At 36.8% G+C, this 18521-nt stretch overlaps 1 protein-coding gene across 1 annotated transcript in view; it reads right to left on the bottom strand.

Annotated features, from left to right (window-relative positions):
* The window catches only part of LOC139741059 (uncharacterized), a 38388-nt gene that overhangs the window by 15188 nt on the left and 4679 nt on the right, over positions 1–18521 (bottom strand). Inside the window, exons 5-19 of the mRNA XM_071651645.1 lie at positions 17954–18133; positions 16677–16783; positions 15746–15968; positions 14563–14733; positions 12025–12198; positions 9226–9456; positions 7932–8164; positions 6927–7119; positions 6183–6425; positions 4029–4196; positions 3194–3412; positions 2345–2445; positions 1760–1932; positions 364–376; positions 81–252 (exon numbers count right to left, since the gene is read on the bottom strand). Of these exons, the coding sequence (XP_071507746.1) occupies positions 81–252; positions 364–376; positions 1760–1932; positions 2345–2445; positions 3194–3412; positions 4029–4196; positions 6183–6425; positions 6927–7119; positions 7932–8164; positions 9226–9456; positions 12025–12198; positions 14563–14733; positions 15746–15968; positions 16677–16783; positions 17954–18133 (2601 nt within the window). The remainder of the gene's footprint in view (positions 1–80; positions 253–363; positions 377–1759; positions 1933–2344; positions 2446–3193; positions 3413–4028; positions 4197–6182; positions 6426–6926; positions 7120–7931; positions 8165–9225; positions 9457–12024; positions 12199–14562; positions 14734–15745; positions 15969–16676; positions 16784–17953; positions 18134–18521) is intronic.

The following is an 18521-nucleotide window of genomic DNA, read 5'->3' as shown; positions in this document are numbered from 1 at the left end:
TGACTAGCTTGATGATTTGGACACCAAGATGAGTGTTACATTATGAACACACAGAGGATATCCTAGCCATAGAATCTCACCTGCCAAGGTTGGAAATGATTTCTGACCAGCCACGGTGCATTTATTGCCATTTGACGTCAGCAAAGCCTGGCGGTAGAGATTGTTAATATTCACATCATCTAAAGTCCCAGTGACAGTCAGGGTGACCGTTTCCATTAAGGTGTTCACAGGAAGAGATGGCTGGTTAAAAGTCTTGCAGCCTGAGGGAGGAGAATTCCATCAATGAATAGGTCAAAAATCACTGACTGAAATATTCAAGTCTTCCAACATGGCTTTGATACAGTCCTTTTAGCAATAACAAACCTGGTTCATGCTGCTAAATACACATTTGACGTAGAGAAACAGAACATTACAGAACAGCAGTAAAGTTATGCCCTAAACATAAGAGTAATGTTTTAATCATTTTTATCATGACTTCATCTTATTTTCTTCTAAATTCATGAATGTGCTCAATATAAACAAATTAAAAGTAATCTACATCCACAAACATTATCTAATTAAGGTATGAAGGATTACAACCATACAATGTACTTTATGCAGTACAAATGACAGTTTGGCCAATTGCCCTGGCAACCAGCGATATGCATCTGGAATCATCAGAATCTTTATATCATGTTATATGATTTTCTGTCTGTATTCTATGTCCGCTCATATTTTATGTTGAATTGCCAAATAAATAAATTAATAAGTAAATGAATGAATGAATGAATGAATGAATGAATGAATGAATGAATGAATGAATGAATGAATGAATGAATGAATGAATGAATGAATGAATGAATGAATGAATGAATGAATGAATAAATGAATAAATGAATAAATGAATAAATGAATAAATGAATAAATGAATAAATGAATAAATGAATAAATGAATAAATGAATAAATGAATAAATGAATAAATGAATAAATAAATAAATAAATAAATAAATAAATAAATAAATAAATAAATAAATAAATAAATAAATAAATAAATAAATAAATAAATAAATAAATAAATAAATAAATAAATAAATAAATAAATAAATAAATACATACATACATACATACATACATACATACATACATACATACATACATACATACATACAGTTGAACCTCTCGTATCCGGACAAGTCGGGACCGGGGCTCATCCGGATAAGGGATTTGGCCGGATACGGGAGACTCAATGCTTTATACATGTACATATACATACACATGTACTGATGTAGCCCGTTGTAGTACCACATGTAGTAATGTGCATCCTGCAACCTTTTCATTGTTACACTCATTAACAGACCCCAAAATAGAGGTTCGTGTTTGCAAGAATGAAATCATTTTCTTTTATAAATTCTTGGGATGATTTATCTAAATGATTATTAAGAAATGTATCAAGTATATGTAATTCATGTGTGTTTGTGTAGGAGTTCTCAAGGAGTTGGGAATCCCCCTTTCCTCCCGTAATCATAAAAAAAAAAAAAAAAATCACGGCGAGATTGCGTCCGTATAATAGAGAGATCCGGATAAAGGGAGGCCGGATAAGAGAGGTTCAACTGTAAATAAATAAATAAATAAATAAATAAATAAATAACAAAATTCCACTACAATGATTTCCTTTCCACTTTGCATCTGAACCACACCACAGTGCACATGAATTCTAAAAAATTCCAGTCTTTTCACCCCATGGATAGTGAACATGGTGAAAAAAATATGAACACTCACTAATTGATTCTCTCACCTGATATTGTTTGTTCTCCTGCTAGGAGTAGAAAGTCATCAGGAATAGTGTATCCATTCACAGTCCCAGTCACTGACACGTCTCCACTGACAGTCAATGCATTATTAAATGTGATGCCAGTTGTAGACACAGATTGTGCTCCAGATTTTTTCAGGATCTAAACGGACAAGAAAAAAAAAGTTTAATAATGCAATCTATAAATGCAACGCTACGTCATGCAAACCGGCAAAATAACTATGGCTATAGAGAGGATATTTTTCATTGCGTTAGTGACTGACTTGCTGCATTCAATGTTTTGAGGCTCCATTTGAGAATCACATAGGCCTGTTTGAAGTCATTCTGTCAATATATTAAAGGGAAAAAAATTCTTCATTAAGCTACTCATGTTTCCAGCAGACAACAATCAAGTAAATGAAAGAAAAAAAAAGGAACAGTTAGCAAACAGACATGACCACTCGGGGCAATTTTAAACTTCAGAATTACATTCTCTGCCAAATCGTATTGTTCCTCAATCTAGCTGTCCAAAGACAAAATATCAAATTACATTTCACTTTTTACATTTCACTCACACTTGTATCAAAGACTGATAGATCCTTGCCGTTCACTGTCTTTGAACTTGCCATATTCAGATTACCAGTCACGTCAAGAAGTGCTGAGAATGTTTTCAGACCTGCAGTAAACAAAATCAATACAAATTTTGATTTTTTTTTTCGAGGCATATTTATATTATAACATCAAAATGAACACTAAATTCACCAATCAGAACAACCTTGAAGTATTCATAAATCTTTAGGAGTGTAACAGAAGTTTGATTTTCTTCATGTTTTTCTTATTAGCATTTAACAAATACTATATATTGTATCACATATTGTGATGTAGAAAAACATAACCTTGTCTGAATCTCAGGGGGAAAAAATGGCTTGCAATAATCTTGAATAAACAGATGATCTGTTTATTTCAGAAGCATGACAATGTCATGCTACAAATCATTGTCATATTCATGTTGCAATTAATGTACTCTCCTTTCAGACAAAAGGAAGGAGCACATTGTGACAAGACCTTGTATCTGCAAAATGTCAAACGTTCAAAGGGAAAAAACAACAACAACAACAAACAAACAAACAAACAAACAAACAAACAAACAAACAAAAATGGCAGCCAAAGCACCATAATTATATCAAATGGTATACATTTTCCTTTGACATGCCTTGGTGGCTTCATTTTTGGGGTAAGACAGCTAGGATTTGGACAGGACATCACTGAACTGATTATCTGACCATTCATCAAAAAAAAAAAAAAAACTCATTTTCACCAAACTCTGAGGTACAAGGTCTAGTCATCACAGAGATAAAATACAAAAACATCTTATAAAAAAGGAGAAATGGGAAAAAAAACATAACATTGGGATTGCCACTCACCAGAGATTGAATCTGCGGTAGACAAAAGGACCAAACTTTCTGGAATCGATAATGTATCTATTGTATCCTGCAGTGTAGCATCACCAGACACTTCTATGGAACTCTTGATATCAACTGCCACGTCAAAACTCTGAGATTCAGACATCAACAGCACATCAGTGTACAGGACATCCATGTCAACATCATTGATGGTACCACCAACAGACAGGTCTCCAGAAACTTGAGAAAATGAAAGGCAAACAAAAGCCTGAATATTGCAACACATCACCCTAGTGTCATAAAACATACACGGTAAATTATAGGCCACCCTGACACTTGGACGTACATGTATCTGGGTCTGTGCATCACTTGCGCATTGGCATTGAGACCACTTTGTGGCAACACAGGAAGCAATCTTGGCAACATACTGGCACACACAACTAAATTTTGAAGCAACTTTTGCAAACCTTTCTTGAACTATACACAACCTAGGTGCAAACTATCTGTTCCAGCACATACCGTATGTGGAGCAGTGCAGGCATACATGAACAATCTAAACTAGGCCTTGTGACTCCCCCCATGCACTGAATACCCTGAGACTACATCCTAATAGAGAACAGCAATGAATTTGAATATGTCAGAATTTCAGCATATTGCAAGTACAGTGTACCACTCTGATCCTATGAAGAATTAGTCACTGTTTTTTTTTAATTATTATTAAAAGTTCATCAATATAATAAGCTCTACTGCGTAGTATGTTCAGATATGCTTTCTTTGGTTTGGTTTGGCCCAAGTCATACATGTAAACTTGGGGCTTGTATAGGAGTATATATCAATTTGTAGTGAAGAGACTAACTTGTAAGGAGCTTTGTGAAGGTCTTAGCACCAGCGATGGTTTGGGAGTCCTGGTCGATTCTAGCAACAGATGCAGCATACACACTGAGGTCTACACCATCCACAGTTACACCATCATCAGCATAGGTGTAACCATTCACGACAATGTCTTCTTCAAATATAACCAGGCCTGAGATAGAGTAGGAAAATCAACATTTATATTCAAAAGCAGACTCAGATAAAAAGCAAAGATAATAAAATTGTTTGTAAAAATGCATGTATGGTCAGACTAATTAAACATGCGTTTGGCTATAATTGACCGTGCATCACAAAACAGACAAAAAGTCGCACCCCTTGATTTTACGTGAGGACTCAAGAAAGGTGAAATGGGTCAAATTTTTCCATATGTTCTGAAAGAGCTATTTTTCTTCTACATTACTCATAAGTTTGGGATCATAAATTGAATGGGAAAGTGGGTTTTCCACAGTTTTTCTACAACCCCTTTTTTGGTGAGTATTGTGATCCGGTTCTTCTTAGTGGCCCCTTTCATTTCCTGAAAATCCTTTGCACCCTTTTCACTTTTGAAAGGATGATGCTACTGCTCTGAAAGTTGAAATTGTCTGATTTATCATGGTCATAATGTGGTTATAGCTAGACCATGCTCAATTTCAGCTTAATCTAATACTGTAAATGTGGAAATTTTCACGGTACATTAATTTTCGCGGATTTCGCGCTACGTTCGGCTTGCGCGAATTAAAAAACCCGCGAATATATCTTCGCAATTTTCTATGCACATTTTGAACGGGCTGAATTGTGTGCGCTTCGTCGATGATACTGCTACCAAGGAGGTACTGCCTAGTACCTCCTTGCTGCTACGTAGTACAGACAAGGAGGTACTAGGCACCTTGGTACAGACATGTTTACGCATATAGCAGTATCATCGCACGCACCGCACGCACCGCACGCACCGAGCCCACGGCCGATTGGTGTGCTACATCCCCGCGACTACAGTACTGGTACTACAGTAAATGTATCGAGTAAAATACATGTACATGTACTACGTAGTTGAGCGCTTGTACTCGCACTCGCGCCGCTCGATATGTCGCTTATCGAGGCTCTGGATGAAAACAGCGACTGTGTAGTATTAACCTGCTGCGGAGCGCGAATTTAAGAACCCGCGAATATGTTTTCGAGCCGCGCAGCGCGAAAATTAATCGCGCGAAAATATTGACGTTTACAGTAATCCCTTCATTGTTGGTGCTACAGTGGTTAACATCATGTTTTTGTCCCATTCATGGCAAAGGTAGCACGGCTCAGTTAAGCACTTGAATAAACCCTGTACTTCAGGGCCTCTTTTCTCACTTCACACTTTGCAGAGTGTGTGCTCTTTCAGAACTGCCCTTAACTAAAAATCTATGTCTGGCAACTTTTTGTTTGTTTTGTGGTGCAGGGTCACATATATGAGAGTGCTACGTATCTGAAATGGTTCTGCATAACATTATATATCAAATGAATACACAATCTTGATCAACTACATTCCCTTCTTCAATTTTTGGATGATCTCCAATTTTATATCATATTCACAGAGCTTATTCTTCATTTTTGTAAATGTATAGATCCCAACATGCTTTTTATGCCTGTACTACAGGAATATGTCTTTCATTACTCTGAATGAAGTTTCAATATCTTCTTTGCAAACAATACTGATGATGAAAGAAAGATATTCAGAGGGGTGAAGGTTTAGGTGTAATTTTCTTCAATTGTCTCCCTCTACAAATTGAATTTGTTAAGATCGCAACTGCTGATCTGATCTAACTTACAGATCATCCGTTGCAATCGTAACAAATTTAATTTGTAGAGGGAGACAAATTGAAGAAACTCACACCTGAATACTGATGATATGGGAAAAAAAAAACCACAGGGTAGCGATATAAGAGGAATATCTCTATTGTATTACCAGTTCATGACCAAAATGATAATTTTGGGAGCACACCACTGACAAGAGCAGAGGGTTTGTTGGTGATCACAGTCACACAACCAGTGCTACTGGTGGCAAAGGTAATGAGTGTTTGTGGTAATCACACTATTCTGATAGCTGACTCTTTTCCCCAGTGAGACATGCATGTTCATCTTGAATTTTCTATTTTCAAATCACCATTGCATACTTTTTTCTTACCTTGTATTGTCTGGCTGGTGTTGACCAAGACCACTTCTTCTGACAGGTCAATATTGTTGACCTCTCCTTCAACAATGATGTCCTGGTTTGCGGTCACCTTGCCCTCAATCACTGTGATATTGGTAGTTACAGTCTGGTCAGTGGAGAGTGTGAAGAGCTGCTCAGAGATGTCCACTCCATTGACCGTTCCAGTCACATCAATGTTGCCTGATGCTTCAACATCATTCAGAAATGTCTTGCTTGCTGCACAGAAAATGGGATGACAGGGGAAATTTCATTTCCATTTCTGCTTACACCATGGTATGCTTATATAGGCTTGATATTTTGATAGAATCTTCTTCAAGGTAACTCAGACATTCAACAACAAAGAAATGATGGAACTTAATTCAAGAATCTGAATTCCTCAGGTCTTAGATCAATCATTTACATGCCAACGACAAATACTTAATCATTCACTTCAAATGTTAGGTACTATTACCCCCCCCCCACACACACACACACAAATGCAAATTTTAAAAAAAATGAAAGTTTCCACATAGACAGAGGAAAACACTGGCAAGAAGAGAAAATATAGAATTTTGTGCACAAGTTGTAATACCTTTTGAGCAGCATTAACAACATTTGAAAAATGAAAAGGTGGAGAAAAAAGAGAAAGAGATAGAGGAGGAAGATAGAGCAAAGGTGGGAGATTTAAAAAAAGAGATTGTGAGAGAGAATGAGAGAGAAGTGTTCATCCTTACAAACCTGTGATTGTCTGAGTAGTGTCCACAAACACAGCATCATCGTAGGCAGCCACAAAGTCCACTCCATTGATCTCATCGTTGTCAATGACGACATTACCATTGATCGTGAGAGGACTGCTGAAGTCCACATCCCCAGTGATCGAACCACCTTCACTCACACTCAGCACTAAACTGGAAAACTCTGATACATCAACCTGATAACAGGAGAAGGAAATACCGTTGATGCTGTCATGAAATACCATTGATGATGTCATGAAATACCATTGATGATGTCATGAAATACCATTGATGATGTTATGAAATACCATTGATGATGTCATGAAATACCATTGATGATGTAATGAAATATCATTGATGATGTCATGACATATCATTGATGATGTCATGAAATACCATTGATGTCATGAAATACCATTGATGATGTCATAAAATACAAGATTGAAAATAAAAGGTGTTTTTAAGACTACTGCATAACATTGATCCTAGCATTGACATGTTTTTTGCAAGAATGAAAGACTGCAATGTGAGAATGAAACACAAACTGACAGAGTGAGATCTCATAGACTTTCAAGAAACAGCATATTACACACTACTGCCGATACAGTTGAAAATGAAAATATGTTTTTGTCTAGGAAACGTTAAGAATTTTTATATGATTCATTTCAGTGGAGATACCTTAAAAATGTCAAGAAATTCAATATTCAGAGTCATCAAAAGTTGAAACTTTGAAGACATTTTGCTCAGAATCTATAATCCATCAGTATGTTTAATGGCAAGTTCAAAATTTCTGAAAGAACCATTTTGTATCACGTCTCCATCTAGAATTTGTTAAAAGGGCACATGATTTTTAAGGTAAGCTGCTGGGATATACATATCAAGCATACACTACCCTAATTGGTGTAAGATCTCTTTATCATGTTTGGATGGGAGCTGATGAGACCTCGGTAAGGTAAGTGTTAATACATGTGTATATGATCCGCCATGGCAAAAGGCACCCCTTGATTACCGTATCAACAGTTTTTCCACTGGCGACAGCCAAGGGTGTGCTGAGGGTAATGTCTTGGGAGAAGGTCTTAGTCCCAGCTACAGTGGCAGTCCGGCTTGTCAGGACTACGTCAGTGTTAAGGTCAAGACCATTGACGGTGCCGTCAACGTCAACGTTGGCATGGAAGTTGACGTTTGCATCAAAAGTTTTCGATCCATCCACAGTCTGGGTGCTACTCTTGTCCATGACATTGGCTGTGTGATTACACAAATGGAGAGTGTATGACAGCAATGCAACCTCAGTGTCAAAAGAAAAGGTTTACAAAATATGCTCCATTTGATTATGACATCTCTTGCTAAAAATTAATTGTTGAAACAAAGTGCTGTGTACCACAAAACAGTAAATTTGATGCTCATCTGTGTCATTTACATGTGTACCTACTTGATTTCTGTTATCCCAATTATTTCAATAATACAAACTTGATAATACTGGAGACATTAAAAAAAACCAACATGTTTTGTTGTTTGTGTTTTGTTTTGCCTTTTTTTTGCCAGAAATTGCCATGTTCATTGAATATTGGCATTTGATATCATGACATATTTGCAAAGAAAGTTATTGAATTTTTTAATGTTTGATATTAACCCGTTGAGGACGAGTCCCGAGTATACTCGGGCAGGTGTCTATGGGAAATGCGTGTTGTAGCAAAATCAGTCCGTCCTCAACGGGTTAAAACACCATCAACAGTTATCTGTATCTATGGGTATTTGAGCAACCGTATGACCATACATTTCACAGTAGATATTACAAGTTCCAGAGCTGCACAAGAGCAAAACAATGAATAACATGCAGTGTGCTTCAACTATGAAAGGGCAAAATAGAAATCATACGATATTAGTTATCTTTACTGACATTGGGCTTGGAACATTCTCCTTGGATACAAAGTTTTGAATAGGAATATAACCTATGGAAAGATATCCTGTCAAAACCAAACAACATTGTACTGATTTCACTGTAAATGACAAACACACTTTGTTCATTTACACACAAAAAATAACACTTTTGATATTTTCTTCCTTTTGCTAACACAGGACAAAGAGAGTACACAAATCAAAACACAGCAAAAGCTATATACCCCTGTCAGTACTTTTTTTAATTTGAAAAACAATTGCACACATAACACTCAAATCAAACCAGTGCTTAACACTCAAATCAAACCACTGCTTTTTTGTTTGTTTGTTTGTTTGTTTGTTTAAGAATTTGGAATAGTCACTGAGGGTTATGTCCAATATTATACATCATTCTACAATGACCTTACCTGGTACTGATATCCCACCGATCAGCCCACTGACCGTCACAGCTGTTCCAACGGTCAGATCAGCATTAAATGTCACCTGACCAGTCATTGTCTGATCTCCGGTGCTCCTCAAGGCTACGCTGTCAATGTAGGGAAGGTTGACATTACTGATGAGACTGTCGTCTGATGTGAAGGTCCCAGCAGCACCGTTGCCCGTGACGATGGTCTGTGTCGCTGTGGCAGTAACAGGTCCTTTGTGGATGGTGGAAAGGTTTGGTGAAAGTTTACATGATGTAATGAATGTGTGTGTATGTGAATGACACTTCATGAATATTCATACATGAGAATCAAAAGTCAGCTTAAAGGGGATGGCTAGTAACTGATCAGTGGGAATCAATGGGAATGCTGGGTAATGAGTGTTCCAATTCTTCTGGGATTCATTTCAGAGTTACGTTATATATCTATTGCTGTGTGAAAATTATTTGCTTCAGAACGGTCTCATATTCAAGTAATGTGCAGTTTAAAGCCCCGTCACTGTACAGGCATGCTAACCTGGAAACATTAAACTGCACATTACTTGAATATGAGACCATTCTGAAGCCAACAATTTTCACACAACAATAGACATATAATGTACTCCTAAATGTATCCCACAAGGATTGGAACAATCATCCCCCATCATTTCCACTGATTCCCACTGATCACTTACTAGCCATCCCCTAGGATTTATGGTTTGAAGGATATTATCAATATACAGGAAAATGAAGGGTATACCTCTATTAGTTTGTAGCAAGTGATTGCTTCTAAACCACTTTGTTCACATAAATTTCCTCAACGAATGCATCAAAGTTTCAAGTTTGTCCTTCATCAAAAACCAGTTAACCTGTGTGTAAATATCCTTTGTCTTGCTATTTCTATTAAGGAAATAAAGAAAAAAAGTATCATCTACCTACAATTTCAGAGTCAAGAAGAACTAGGAGACATATTTTCCAAAATAAATAATGACAAAATTAATCTCTTATTGCCCTAAGGAAATTCCTCAGTGTAAGCTATATTCTCCTAGAGGACTCTGGCTTGCTTTTATTAACCTAATATTGCAAGGTTTGCATGCATGCAAGCTCCTCGGTCAAAGAGAGGGGCTAAACATCTTGTCTAGAGTCATACAGAATCAACACCAAGACTCAAAGATCCAAAGAAGAAGATCCAAAGCTTTGCCTTCTATACCACAATGGATCATATTGTGATACAAACTTATATGTCATAAAGACTTGTACTACATTATTCAATTAAAGTTTACCCCTATGCATTTGACCCTGCATCACAAAACCAAGAAAGAGTCGCCAGACATGGATTTTCAGTTAAGAGCACATTCTGAAAGAGCAGACTTTAACCTTTAAAATGATGTATAACTCAAATCAAATGGACTCTCCTAACCTATCTAAATATTGGAAAGAAAGCATACACTCATGAAGTACAGGGTCTACTCAAGCACTTAATTTTTACCAAGTCATGCTAGTTGTGCAATGAATGGGACAAAAAACAGGATGTAAACCACTGGAGTAACAACAATGAAGAGATTATAAGATTAAGCTGAAATTGAGCATGCTTTATCAACCTGCTCCATACAGGAACCTGGTGGCCTGTGCATTAACCCTAACTAGGCCGGGGGGGGGCTCCAAGGCCCCCCCCCTCGACGTTCCGCACGATGTATCGCAATCGCAAAAAGCTATCGCCGCGACGTTTCATGACTTTTTTCTTTCGAGTCTCCCGCATCTTTTGACACCAAATTTGCGACGCCCAGGCGCGCGGTTCCGAAGTTACGCATAAATATGTACATGCATGTCAGACCAAAAATTGCTCAAAAACGTTAATTCGTGTACAATTTCAATGCAAACTGTGCTTACTGGCAAATTTCATAAAAGCATGATTATTTTGGTGTTTTATTGATTAAAATCAATGACTAACATATTTTCTTGTTCGGAGCAATGTCGCAGACAAATTTCATAGACAAACAATGAAAAACATAAAGTCGAAAAAACAAAGAAATACAAAAGAAATTCAAAAAAACAATAAAATACTTAAGAATTTTTTCTGATATCACAATTTTTCTTTATTGCATTTGCTAAGGACACTAAAAAGAATGTTTACACAAAAAATGTGCCTGTTTTGAGCTTTATTTTGTGATTTATACCAATTAGTCTGATTTTATGCACCATCATGCATAAATTAGCATAATTTAGCATAAATGATGATTTTTTGAAAAATTAACTTCATGGTATATTAGATTACATCATAGGCAATGTGTGTGCCAATTTTCGTCGCGATCGCGCGGTCGACGGCCGAGATCTGGAGGGGGGGCCTGGGAGGCCCCCCCCCCGGCTCTATCAACTACCTAAATAGCCCGGCCTAGTTAGGGTTAAGTCTATGGGGGTTTCAGAATTCAGTATGGAACGGGTTAACACATTCTGTTCATGTTCAAAGCATTAGCATCATCCTTTCTAAAGTAATAAGAGTTGAAAGTGGAAAGCGAGTACAGGGTTTTTAAGAAATGAAAAGGAGACTCTAAAGACACACCTAATCACACTATTCTATTAAAAAAAAGTGTTCGAGATAACCCACTAAAAAACACACTTTCCTGTTTGTTTTATGATCCCAAATATTTGCATACTGTAGAAGATTTGCTCTTTCAGAAAATATGAAAAATTCAAGAATGGCTAAGTTGATCCATTTCACCTATTTTCAGTCCTCATACAAAATCAGTGTGTGCGACTTTTTGTTCATTTTGTGATGCACAGTCACAAATTGTACAAAATCTCCAACCTTCAATAGTCTGTTCAGTAGACTTTGTGACGAAGGAAGGTGTTTCTGCCTCCAGTGTGTCAATTCTGCCAGCATTAGTATTGATGGATTCTGGTAAAGCGGGATCGAGTTCATAATCCTGTCCTTTCTTGATCGTTATCTTCTTGGTCTTCAGAGCTGGTAGCTTCACAGTACCTGTCAAGTGACAGACAAGACATCAAGTAACAATTCCATTCCAGTGGTGGATCCTGAGGGGGGAGCACTGGGTGTGCACTCCCTCTTTATTTGTTGTTAAAACAAGAGAAATAAAAAGACAAAAATGAGATGAAACCCGGAAGTAGCACCAGAAATATTGGTTACACCCCCCATCCCCTTCATGGAATTCAGTATCCACCCTGCATTCCATGCAATCCTTCAAAAAGACATGTACTAGAAAAGTAATGTATTACTTTTCTCTATTCTTTATATTTTACTATATTTAGCAAGTCAAATTTGGGGGATCAAGACTTCTTGACAAAATGACAAGTGATTAAATTTGCCATCATGGATTACAGCAATGGATGAATGGATGAAAACATGTAGGCATGCATGGCAAATTCCTGTCAGGATCAGAGTAATATTCAATTCAATTCAATTCAATTCTATTTGACAAGTGATTAAATTTGCAATATATATTTGCATGTTGTTAAATCAATGACAAGCACCTGACCTGTGAAACTTGTGAATATAAACCCCCCGCAAAATATATGGTATACTGTAAAACGAGGAATTTTCACGTGCAATTTAATTTCGCAAATTTCGCGAGTGCCAAAATTCGCGAAATTAAAATGCACGCGAAAGCTTTTGTCTACACTACATGCATTGAATGCCAGTAGCAATTCGCAAAAATTTCGTGCCACGAAAAAAGGCTGTCGGCTCCAATTCGCGAAAATTTCATGCCGCAAATATATCATGTTTTACAGTATACAGTAGCAGATTTTAAGGCTGTTAAAGAGGGTAGTTGTGTGATCTGGTTGAACAATAGATCTGCAATTTGTTACAAACTGAAACTTTCATATCATATCTAAGACCCTGTTTACAGTGCGGGGCTGGGCTGAGCCGCGGCTGAGCCCAGCCTCACTTGCTGGGCCGAGCCCCACAATTTTGTCCGTTTACACTGCCGGGCTCGGCCGCGCTTTTAATTCAAACCTTTCAATATTTTGTTGTAGTGGCGCTCTGCTTGTAAACAAACGCAATTTGGTATAGTCTGGTTTTCAGACCCTTTGCCAACTGGATTCCATGGCGACAAAGTCATCGTTCCGGCAAAGGCCTTTGCAGAAGGAAAAATCCTTTGAAGGACGAAACCACCTTAAAATATACTAGTTTCCGATGTTGAGGGGGTTAATATCCTGAATAGCGAAGTAGTACGGGCAGAGGGTCTGGAAGCCAGACTAAAATGGGCCACGCATTTGGCCCAGTGTGCGTTTACACTGAAAAAAGGCTGGGCTCGGCAGCGGTAGAGCCGAGACCACCTCCAGGGTGTGGCCAAATGCGCGGCCAATTTTGGCCCCGCATTTGGCCTTTTGAGTGTTTACACTGAAATGAAGGTGGGCTCGACCGCGGCCCAGCGCCGCACTGTAAATGGGGTCTTTACTACCTACTGTCCAAATTTCACACTCATTGTCTCCTAAAATTAGAAATTTTTGGTTGCAAGAAATGTAACCTTATTGTGTTTTCAGTTGACCAATTATTTTTAAATCCCTAAATTTCACCACTATTACTCTTGTGAGCTAATTTTAGGTCCAAACCAATTTGTTTCCATAGATAACATATAAAGCACTCACAAAGTTAAAATTGTAATGTTTGACATTGATGATGAATAATCTTATGTCATCAGAATGTGGGGAAAAAGGCAACTGTATTTCATATGTAAATGTACACTGACAGTCAGTTACTATCAAGATCCCATAACTGATTTCAAAAAGAAATGAGCAAATCAAAATCAATACATCTCACTAAACATGAAACATTAGTAGTGGATCCAGGGAGGACTGCACTGGGCGCTCATCTCCCCTCCCTTTATTTCTTGTAAAAACACAAGAAATATAAAGAAAAAATGGGGGAGGGGTGCGTGCGCCCCCTTTAATTTTGTAAAGGCCCCCTCTCTACAGAATTCCTGGATCCGCCCTTGAACATGGCTGATTTTTACCCTACACAGTAGCTGGGGTGGAGACAAAAAGATAAAGCTTCTAATTTCAAATAAAATATTATTGTTGTTTTTTTGTACTATGCAATACTGTATAAGCTGTTGAGGGTTTGATTTTTGCGAATTTCACGAATCACTACTGGATCGCGAATTAACAACACGCGAAAATGTTGCCAAACGCTATGGTAGGAATGCGTTTATGAAAGCTTCGGTGTCAATTCAAGAAAACAACATCTTACGAAAATGTCTGTGACCTCCTAATTCCTGAAAATATCTGTACGCAAAAATAGTCTAGCTTATACAGTAAATGGGCACACTTATACATCCATAGCATTACTGATAAAAATCGAAAACAAAGTGCAGGCAGTACCAACCTGTTATAACGATATCACTGTTGACAACTTGACCCTCTTTTGTCTTACTCAGACCTTTTCCTAGCTTCTCTATCGTCTTGCTCACGTTTTCTGTGCTCTCGTCCACAGCTGAAGTCATGTTCTGGATACAACTTGGAAGGTATACAGCAGTTGTATTGACAAATGTAGTTGCTGTAGAGTAGTAGAGAAAGCAGACACATATTTCTAAATCCCTGGCTGTAGAGATTTATAGAGCATAGAGTTTATGTGTGCACCACACATAGTACTGGAATGACACAGCTCTTGATTAAGGATATTATGCAGTGAAATAGACAAATGTAAATATTCTGTGCTATTTTTATAATTATTTTGCTTGGTGATCTTGTTTAGATGTGAACTCACACTTAAAGGGACTGTTCAATACTGGTTGAGGTGGGGATTCAGATTTATAACATTCCTAAATGAGATAGTGAGAAACCTCTTATGAAATATGAAAGAGCATGTAATTTTAATAAGGATTCAACGTTTATTTGACGAAAATTTGTTTCCAAAAAATTGATAATAATAAAAGGCGACAGGCCACGCCTTTTATTAGTATCTCTTTGTTTCACCTTGTTTTTGGATATCTCAGCCATTTCAAAACAGATTTTCATCTATTTCATATGCTATCCTTATGTATACGTTGGGCAAGCAGAATTATATGTTATGCAATATGTACCTTTGAATTATGATGAATTTGTCAATTTGTAATATGTAATTGTAATTTTTTGTCTTGTTCACTATGTGGAATACATGTAAAAAACCAGTGAAAAGAGAATTTCCTTTATGGACAATAAAGCAATTCATTCATTCATTCAAATAAACTTTTGATACCCCTTAGAATTGCATGCTCTTTGACATCTCATAGAGTGGTTTCTGAACATTTCACAAAACGTTGAAAGCTAACCCTCACCTCAACCAGAACTGTACACACCCTTTAACATCCAACAAAGACTTATCTACATGTAACCTATAAAATTGTTATTAAAAAAATGGATTGGTATTTACGTTGTGTGATGTTTTGCCGATTAAAAAAAGTCGAACATTGTAACTTTCCAATCCGTTTTTTGACTTTTGAATTTTATAGGTTTCATTTCGACTGGATGAATGATAATCTACATCAGCGTATGCCTACATGTACTTACATAAAATGCTTGAAACTTACTTGTCTCATTCACATGGTCGAAGGAGAAAAAGTTTGAGGAAGTAAGATTTCGGTGCTCAGTTGTCCAAAAAGTGCTGCTAGCTGTAGCCAGATATTCAGTATTATCCATGCTGAAGGACTCGACATGAATATTAGTGAGTCGGACTGAGGGATTGTTGAGGTGGAGATCTGTATCTGCTTCTTCCCACCATGCAACATCACTAAAGTGGTAGAATTTCAGTCCCTGGAAGAAAGTCAAATACAAAAATGGAGAGCAATACTGTAAAAGAGGAAATTTTCAGGTGTGGAAAATTTTGTGCATTTCGTGAGACATAAAACTAGGGCAAAAATAAAAACACACCATATTGTTTGCTTATTACAATATCCAATAATGAATATGTGATATCGCAATTGTACTTTATATTTTGAATCAGCAGAATCAACAAAAAGCAAGATTCTCTTTACTAAGCTGTGTGAAAAATTATTTGTGCAAAAATTTCCACTTTTACAATTATGGTAACAACTCGAGAATAGATGAAAATATGGGAACTAATCTTGTTATTTCTTCCTCTTTTTTTAAATGAGGGATCTTTAAACATTCCATTCAGATTATTTGTGGAGATAATTAATTCTATCAGTAATGTACCAGAGATAAAAGGTGCATCATGTGAGTGATGACATCTAAGGGTTCCTAAAATAGCTTCAACTTTTCTACTCTTTCAATGTTACAAGAATGAGATACAATATTCATGACTATTTTCTCTTCTCCACTGCCATGGAAGATTTCAAAGGAAGCAACAAATTAGTTAGATGTACTATATAAGTGAGCTACATTGTAGGGCTTCATGGTCTGCAAGAGATATCAATGGTAGGGTTTTCTTCAATACAATGGGTCACAAAGCCGAGTGGTTTGAATAGGACAGAAAATATCCAGAAATGATGTTTGGCTTACAGTGAGATCAGCAACAGCGAGAAGACTTGGTGAATAAGAAAGCTCCAGGTGTTCAAATTGCATCGCTCCATCTGTCTGTATTGTCTGATATTCTATGAACTGATTATCTGGGAAATAGAATGAAGAAAGATGGAACGTATTTTTGTTGATATTTTACCATGGCATTGCAAAAACTGGAGTCTTCAAGCAATTTGTATTATGATGTAATTTCTGTATTCAATTTCTGTAAAATACATGTTTCTGTTGGAAATGGAAAAAAATAAATGAATGAATTCACAACCCATAGTTCTTTAAGAGCTGTAGGAGTGAAAAACAAAGAAGAAAAAAGACAGCCATCACAGCAAAGCAAAGATAATCCTACACTTTTCAAAAGCTATGTATTTTCAAGTTAAAGTCATAAAACATATATTCTGTCTCTCTACTTCAATTCATTCTGGGAATGTTACCTTCTACATTTATAATGTTTCCTGTTTCTTGAACACAAGAATATCTTTGGAATGAACATTGCATTTTTCCCATAATGTGTTGAAAGAAATTTGTTACCAAGATGCTAACGGAACAGTACAAAAATAACTGAAATCTGGGTTAACTGGTAGACTAAGTTACAAAGAAATGAAAATTCTTTTTGAAGTTGAAGAATGTAAAATGTCAGTTTTCCTATCAAAAAATAACACATTAAAAATCATATATAAATGCAATTATTACTATTATCATTATGCCTATTATTATTATTATTATTATTATTATTATTATTATCATCACTATTATTGTTGTTATTATTATTACTACTATTATTACTATCATTATTATCATTGGCTTATGTCTGCAAATATTAGAGGCTGACATGCATGGAGATGGAACATCAAAAACTTGACTCTCTGAAAGCATACAAGCATAAAAGAATATTCTATGATATACGACTCACTCCGTTCTTAACATTCTCTGTCATCAATCATCATCATCATCATCATCCACATTATTCTCCTCTTTCTTCTTCATGTTCTCTTCATACTCTTTATTCTCTCTTCCTCTTTCTTTTGTCTAAATAATCATTGTTTGGTATGTATGATGCAGGCATCAAAAGAAACAAAATGACCTATATGTTATGATCTCTTACACAGTTGATATTCTAAAACACTTCATGACCTATAATTTCAGAGCAATATCCTACTCATGGTTAAAAGCAGATATAATTATATACTTTACAATCAGTAAAAGAATATTTCTTGGTCCCATTAACTTCTTTTTCCAGTACTGTGAATACGGGTGTGATGTACCTGTGGCCCACCAGTAGATGACAGAATCGGTGATAGGATTCTCAACTTCATTTACCACAGAGAGGTGGTTTGCAATGGCCAGGTAGGTGTGACCACCCTCGATGAACATCTCCAGCGACTTGGGAGCAGAGCTCGGAATTACCTGTAGCTTGATCATTTCAACCAGCAATTCTCCAGTGCCTGCTTCAGTGCCTAAGAGATGGAGGTAACAGTAATTGGGGGAAAAAATACCTTCAGCATTAGAGATCGTGGTGATCAATTTGAAGGGTTTGAATTGGGGGACACACGGTAACACCATCTCGAACTGATGAGGAATTTCATACAGATATTGCTTTCAGGTGTTTATCAACTGTAGACTTTACATGGTATGCATATCATGGTAGGTATTTTTGGTTCCATCGAATAAGACGTTAGGTCTTAAATTCTTCATCCTGAAACTCAGACATCTGCCAGATTACATCCAGGAGCAATTACAAACAGGGAGCACAACTAAAAGAGAACAATCTATGTTGTGACACTTGCTTACAAGGAAGAAAGTGGAGCAATGATATTTCAACACGTGTGGGCA

Source organism: Diadema antillarum, unplaced genomic scaffold, assembly GCF_040938485.1.
Source record: "Diadema antillarum isolate AM-2024a unplaced genomic scaffold, OU_Dant_1.0 seq00000900_RagTag, whole genome shotgun sequence".
Taxonomy (NCBI): domain Eukaryota; kingdom Metazoa; phylum Echinodermata; class Echinoidea; order Diadematoida; family Diadematidae; genus Diadema; species Diadema antillarum.
Note: the sequence above shows the minus strand (reverse complement) of the source record. Positions and strands in the feature narration are given on the sequence as shown.